Source organism: Ammodytes marinus, assembly GCF_949987685.1.
Source record: "Ammodytes marinus genome assembly, chromosome: 8".
NCBI lineage: Eukaryota > Metazoa > Chordata > Actinopteri > Uranoscopiformes > Ammodytidae > Ammodytes > Ammodytes marinus.
In genome coordinates this window covers 5,506,035-5,513,534 of record NC_137212.1, presented here as the reverse complement: position 1 = coordinate 5,513,534, position 7,500 = coordinate 5,506,035, and the positions used below count along the sequence as shown (strand labels likewise).

Here is a 7,500-nt window from a genome sequence, read left to right as displayed (position 1 = left end):
ACTTTTACTAGATTACACGAGGGGAAATATGTCAAACTTCTCTTTTGATTTAATGTTGATGATTACGACTCACAGTTTATGGAATAAAACAAATCCAGTATCTGAAAATATTATAATATCACATTGATTGATTGATTGATTGATTGATTGATTGATTGATTGATTGATTGATTGATTGATTGATTGATTGATTGATTGATTGTCTTTATTTCGAACATGCAAGCAAAAAAAAAAAAACTAGATGAATAAATAATAAATAAAAAATAAAAAAACAAACAAAAGCAAAAAAAAAAAAAAACACATCAAGAGAAAGGATTCAAAGAAAGGATTTATAATACAGTTAACCCACAAAGGTTTTCATGGACACAGTGGTGAAAAATATAGATGGAACATTTACATCCAGAACCGGGGCTGTCAAAATAAAAGTCCTTCCTTCAACATAATATACAAATCTTCAACCTGTGAAAAATTATTTCAGCTTTTATCAATTCTGACATATCTCTTAATGTTCTACGGTTTGAAACTTGTAGAACCTTAAAGGCCTATTTCACCGGTGGGAATATGTAGGTGTATTGAATTCTGAGATCCTATGTAGTATAAATGTGCAAAAAAAAATTAAATTGGTTCATCCTAGCCTGAGAAAAGGCAGACAGAGTGTTTTATGGTCTCAATGTCTAACCCTACATTTCTCTTTCTGTGACGTCACAGAAAGAGAAATGTAGGGTTAGACACAACATAAGCATTAAGAAAATGATGAAAATATATGCTATTTTTCCCATACATTTTGTTTAAAGGTGAATCAGTAGCTTCAAACCTTGAACTTTTTAACTCTACAATAGTTTATTACATCCATTTTGCACGTTCTCTGCCCATTCTGAGTAATTCTCTCAACGTAGTTTTCTCTCCTGATGCACGTTTCTGCTCCCGAGTGTCTCGAGTAATCAGAGATCCTCTGTGCGGATATGTCCCTCTGTTATAAACTGTAATCACCGCGGCGACGGCTTCATTATTTGATGAATGGCTAATCAGGTATTAAAATGAAATGGTGTGACGCCAGCGGAACAAATGAGAACAGGAAGGAAGAGAAAATGAGAGAGTCTGTGGGGGGGGGGGGGACAGGGAGGGGGGGGAACGCTCTGTTAAAGAAGAACACAATTATAAGTCTAAAATTAGGAGCTTGATTAAATGTTAAACTTCTAACTCTACCTATTCTGGTGGAAGATACCATTAACTTTTGACGCTCACATTTATTATGAGTAGAACACACATGCATGTAGGAGACAAAGAAAGGGGTTGGTGTGTGTGTGTGTGTGTGTGTGTGCGTGCGTGCGTGTGTGTGTGTGTGTGTGTGTGTGTGTGTGTGTGTGTGTGTGTGTGTGTGTGTGTGTGTGTGTGTGTGTGTGTGTGTGTGTGTGAGTGTCTGTCTGTCTGTCTGTCTGTCTGTCTGTCTGTCTGTCTGTCTGTCTGTCTGTCTGTCTGTCTGTCTGTCTGTCTGTCTGTCTGTCTGTCTGTCTGTCTGTCTGTCTGTCTGTCTGTCTGTCTGTCTGTCTGTGTGTGTGTGTGTGTGTGTGTGTGTGTGTGTGTGTGTGTGTGTGTAAAACCTTAGTTATTTCCAATACTCTGGACCAAAAAATGTAAATAGTTTTAATGTAAGTAATGGCCTGCAGTGGTTCGCCTTGAGGTGAACAAACCCTACGATTCAATGATTGTCGTTCAATAAAAAGTTACTTTCTTTCGTTGCCACAGTGATCCTGTCTTGATTAGTCATTACTTGGTCCTATTTTGGAAAAAAGACAACATATATATATTGGTGCAAAGACCTTTATAACATATTGATATTTTCATTTTCTGAATAGATGTGTTGTGGTTGTTTGTTTCTTTGAGTCTCTTTTCAACAGTTTCTTTTCAACAGCATCGAAATGAAATTTGAAATAGGGAAAAGTCATGAGGGAGGCAATTTTGCTTTGCCCACACGCACATGTCACAATATTGCTTTTCTCGTTGCTTGTCATAAAACAGACGGCCATTTTACGATTGTTTGAAATGTTCTGTAAATGATGGATTGGTTGTCTGTTTAATAATTCTGCCTGTTGAGATGAAGATTGATTCATGCATGAATAGAAAAATGAATTTCTAAAAGAAAATACTTTTTTCTCGACAGCAGTAGTCTCCCTTAGAGAGAGACGCTGGATTGTTTTTTATTATTTTATTAATCATTTTCTTGTTGTTGTTTGTGTGTGTTTTTCAGGGAAGTACGGGCGTCACACCAACCTGCCGTTCCTCAGACCTCCTCTCACTACAGCGTTACTCACACTGGGAAAAGCACACCAGGTCACAATAACATCTGTGTCTGTGTGTGTGTGTGTGTCGGTGTGTGTGTGTGTGTCGGTGTCGGTGTGTGTGTGTGTGTGTCGGTGTCTGTGTGTGTGTGTGTGTGTGTGTGTGTGTGTGTGTGTGTGTGTGTGTGTGTGTCTGTGTCTGTGTGTGTGTCGGTGTCGGTGTGTGTGTGAGTGTGTGTGAGAGTGTGTGTAGATGTGTATATTTTCCTTTATCTTGTTTCTTTGTGTGTGTGTGTGTATATGTGTGCGTGCGTCTGGCGTGCGTGCATGTGTCTTTGTCTATCTGTGTGAGTGTGTGTGTGTGTGTGTGTGTGTTTTAATAATGTGTGTATTTCCCTTTATCTTTCAGAACGCTATGCTCGGTAATGGACTCGTCCTCCAGAACCTCTTGCACATGCAGCTCGCACAACAGCAGCTTCTACACATCAAAGACAAACGCCTCAGCACCGTAAGAACACCTGTTTGTGTGTGTCTGTGTGTGTGTCTGTGTCTGTGTGTGTGTCTGTGTGTGTTTGTGCGTTTCTGTGTTTGTGAGCAACAGTTTTATCTTTTAAACATCGGAGTGAGGACTGCTTTATATCAATGAGTGTCTTCACAAATATAGAAGTACAAGGATGTGCGTGTGCTTGTGTGTGTGTGTGTGTGTGTGTGTGTGTGTGTGTGTGTGTGTGTGTGCGGGTTTTTGTGTGTGTGTAAAAGAGTTTAAATAACATAGTTGCAGCCATGTGAATTTTCTATGTGCCTATGTACCATTTACATATTTGGCACTAATTGCACAGTGGCACTACATGACCCTAACATTCACGCCAGCCTGATGCCTCTTCTCTGTCTTGAAGGCAGATATGGAAGTGATAAAGTTTTCGCTTCACATTTTAAATTAGCATATTTTCTATTCCAATGTGGTGTTGGGTTTTATTTAATTGCCAAACTGAAAGTGAAAAGTCACAGTGATCGGCGTTTGGAATATGTTATTTTGAGAAACTGGATGATGAGAATTCAAAAATACAGATAATACTGTATAATGCTTTTTCTTTATTTATTTTTTTATGTTGTATATCTGCCTAGCTTTTTCTTTTTTCACTGTGTTGTGGAATTGAAATATATATACAATATACACAAGAAGATGAGAGTTAGGCAATTAAATACCAGTTGACACAATATTTAAATACAAATAAACAGATCTTTAATGTAAAACATGAGTTGATTTTGTGGAGAAAAAAAAATAGCATTCTCTTCCCTCTCTGTCATCCCAATGTTGCTGTGGTCTTTTGATAACTTCTTCCCTTCTCTTGATCTTTTTTTAATCCTTACTCTCTCTCCCTCTCTCCCCTCTCTCCCTCTCTCCCCTCTCTCCCCTCCCTCCCTCTCTCCCCTCTCTCCCCTCTCCCTCTCTCCCCTCTCTCCCCTCTCTCCCTCTCCCCCCTCCCTAGCTGTCCAGTCTCCTAGGCGACCCATCCAGACTGTTGATGCAGAAGGCTCTGTCTCTGCGGCCTCCAGGTCTGGTGTCTCTGGGGAAAGGTCTGCTGGGAGACTCCCCCACAGGTCAGCATACAACACCGACTTTCTACCACATTACATTACATTACATTACATTACATTACATTGCACTACATTACATTGCATTACATTACATTACATTTAGCTGACGCTCTTATCCAAAGTGACTTCCATTAAGTGCATTCAACCATGAAGGTACAAACTCAGAACAACAAGAATCACGTCAGTACTATAGCTTCAAATAAACCAAACTACCAAAGTGCCGCATGTAAGTGCTACATGGAGATGTAACTAGTGCAATTTTTTTTTATTTTTTTTTTATTTTTTTTAGTCAAAGTGCAGTCTGAAGAGACTAGCTTCTTAGGAATGTTACCTTCTTAGTAGCATTGCATTTTCATTTTTAATTTTTTTTATTCGCATGTGAACACATACATACTATTTCAATCAATTTTTTTTATTTCTCTACACAGAATCAAATCAAATCAGTTTTATTTGTATGGCCCAAAATCACAAATACATTTGTCTCAGTGGGCTTTACATTTCATACAATATGATATATGATACAATATAAATACAGAGACTTTGAGTGCAAAATGCTAAGAACAGGTTTCCTTCATTGTTGAATGTGTCTCAACTCAAATGTCCTGTTGAGGCTGTTACTATGATCAAGCTGTCACCTAATATTCTCACACACTAACATTCATTTTGTAACACCAATTTGAGACTGCCTGTTTGAAGCAGCTAAAGAGTAGCCCACATACTGTACATAATGCTTCAGTATGCCCAAGAGAGTTTGTATTTTCTCAGTTATTTGTAATGGTTGTCAAGATAACTCTTGAACAGAAACTGGTGTGAAAAGAGGATGTAAATAAAGCAGAAGAGGGTAAAGTGTGCATAGAAAAGATGTGTTAATTCCCCTCAGTCCTGGTGTGTTAATGTCAGGTATCACAGCAGTACATACGGTAGCTATACATCCTGCCTGTCTGCCTGCTGTGCGTTTACAATTCAAATCCCCAGCCGAGATAAGTTGTGTTAAATGGAAATGATCTATTACAGTATTATGTAAGCAGCCGTGTGTGAATGTTTGCCGAGGTATTTGTGTGTGTGTGTGTGTGTGTGTGTGTGTGTGTGTGTGTGTGTGTGTGTGTGTGTGTGTGTGTGTGTGTGTGTGTGTGTGTGTGTGTGTGTGTGTGTGTGTGTGTGTGTGTGTGTGTGTGTGTGTGTGTGTGTGTGTGTTTGTGTGTGTGTGTGTGTGTGTGTGTGTGTGTGTGTGTGAGTGTGTTATGTGGGACTTTTATCAGTGCTTGTATCTGCTGGGATTGTCTGCCTAAGGCTTGTTAGAGCTGATTCTTTTATTGTGCTGCGGCTTTGGCCATTTGTCACCGAGCAATATTGGATTTATAATAAGTGTGATTATGTGTGTGTGTGTGTGTGTGTGTGTGTGTGTGTGTTCACGCTTTTATGTCTGTGTATGTATTTTTTTTTATTTTCATTGTATGTACATTATGTATCTGTGAAAATATGTGTGTTTATTAAGTGTGTGTGTGTGTGTGTGTGTGTGTGTGTGTGTGTGTGTGTGTGTGTGTGTGTGTGTGTGTGTGTGTGTGTGTGTGTGTGTGTGTGTGTGGCAAAGGCTTGTAAATAACCTTGATAAATGTTGATGTATGAGCAGGAAACTCTCCCTTATATTACAGCTGGCCCTAGGCAGACGGTCGGGCTGAGCGCTCGGCCTGAGTGATTCAGAGACACTGATGGTCATCACTAAAAGCCATTCCATGTGTGTGTGTGTGTGTGTGTGTGTGTGACTGTAATCTGTTCATCATCTCATTTCCTTTGTTTGACATTGTTCCCCTGCACTATCTTTACAATCTTTCGCTTTTGCTTTCCTTTAAGCTATAGTGCGTAACCTTTTTCATATTCTATCGGTTACAATCAAGCCATAGCCACATAGCCAGTGGATTAAGCCTCTATATCCTCTAATCTCTATATGTATCAGTGTGACAGTGTTTACAAACTGGTGTCGGCCCCTCCCCACACTGGTGCAGGAGCTCAAGAGGTGCCCAAAAGAAATGTTTCAGTTGCTGATTCTACTGCTAAGAAAAAAACCTTTTGAACACACATACAACATACATCAAAGGTACATCAAAGACATACACTTACACATAGCATTACCCTTATATGTCTCCTTTCCAGAATTGGGCCAAGAGTCTGTACAATCTTCTACCCACAATGCAGCAGTGGTGGTGTCAGCAGCAGGTGTGATGCCGTACCTCCAGGCTCGAGAATCAGTCTCCACAGCCCAAACTGCCTCTACCCTCCACCACGACAGGCAGCCAGCTCCACCAGGGACCCTCATGAGCTCTCATCTATCCCAGGGACAGAGCTATTCTCTGGGCATCAGTAACTCAGGCCTGGGCCCCCCTCCACCAAACAACCAGCCCCCCGCCGGAGTAGTTTACACGTCAACGGGCCAACACAACACCTCAGACGGATGCCCCCTGGCTGGCATGGTGAGCACAGCCGGCATAAATGCATACACACATGCAGGCACGGACTCACACACACACACACACACACACACACACACACACACACACACACACACACACATACACACATACACACTCACGCAAATAGGAAGACACACACACACACACACACACACTTTCACACACACCCACAGGTTAGTAGAATTTTAGGGGGTTGCTAATGGCTTGAGTAAATGTCAGCCAAAATGCTCTTTGATCCTGGCACTTATGTATGTACACACACACACACACACACACACACACACACACACACACACACACACACACACACACACACACACACCCCAATTCTGCATCTCATATTATTATTCTGCATTTCAAAACACACAAACACTCAGATCAAGGGAACATATTATGTAGAGAACCTCAGTCCCTTAAGGGCTCTTTCTAGGGGAAATTATATTAATACAAGTATGTCTTCATGTCTTCCCCTAATTTACCGATACTATTTGCAACCTTCAGTCCGCCTATCTGTCTGTTTACACCATGCCTGTTTGCACACTCTGAATGCGGCATTCTGTAGCTGGCTGTCAGAGGCCAAAGACTGTAGCGGCACAATATAGTTTTCTCCTCTCTATTTTTAGATAGTAAAGATGAAGCCATCAATCCTTTACTTCTTTGGCTAAAATGTGAAAGTGCAGAATGATGTGAACAACTCATTGGTGTGTTTATAAAATCGCCAGAATGCGAGAAACAGTGTCTTTGAAGCTCAAATTTGAAATCTTACTTTTTTTTTTTTTTTTGGATCTTTGTTGTCTGAGCCCCATGTTTTTTTACACCTAGAAGTGCCACTGTGAATGCCTGTCTTATTTTCCACGCTCCTCTACATCCCTATGACAAGGCCAGGTTTGAATAGAGTCCTGCTATAGGCTTACATCATCATCTTTAATACGTTAAGTGTTCTGGAATAATCACAGAGCTGAAGTTCTTAGGGGAACAGACTCTCAGACGCTCTGAGCACAAAGCTCTTAATGGAAGAGAAGTGTAATTAACAAGGAGAGTGCAATCCTCACAGGTTTTCAGCACTTTCTCAGAATCTTTGCAAAATTAAAACTAAATTAATAAACCAAATTACTGCCATATCTATTTAATACAATGTTGATTTAGAATGAGCA

The 7,500-nt window shown here is 40.3% G+C and overlaps 1 protein-coding gene across 1 annotated transcript in view; it reads left to right on the top strand.

The window, feature by feature from the left end:
* raver2 (ribonucleoprotein, PTB-binding 2) overlaps positions 1–7,500 on the top strand; it is a gene marked incomplete at both ends in the record, with an annotated part of 69,365 nt that overhangs the window by 52,875 nt on the left and 8,990 nt on the right. Inside the window, 4 exons of the mRNA XM_080033344.1 lie at positions 2,249–2,331; positions 2,689–2,787; positions 3,770–3,881; positions 6,030–6,346. Coding sequence (XP_079889470.1) covers positions 2,249–2,331; positions 2,689–2,787; positions 3,770–3,881; positions 6,030–6,346 — 611 coding nt within the window. The remainder of the gene's footprint in view (positions 1–2,248; positions 2,332–2,688; positions 2,788–3,769; positions 3,882–6,029; positions 6,347–7,500) is intronic.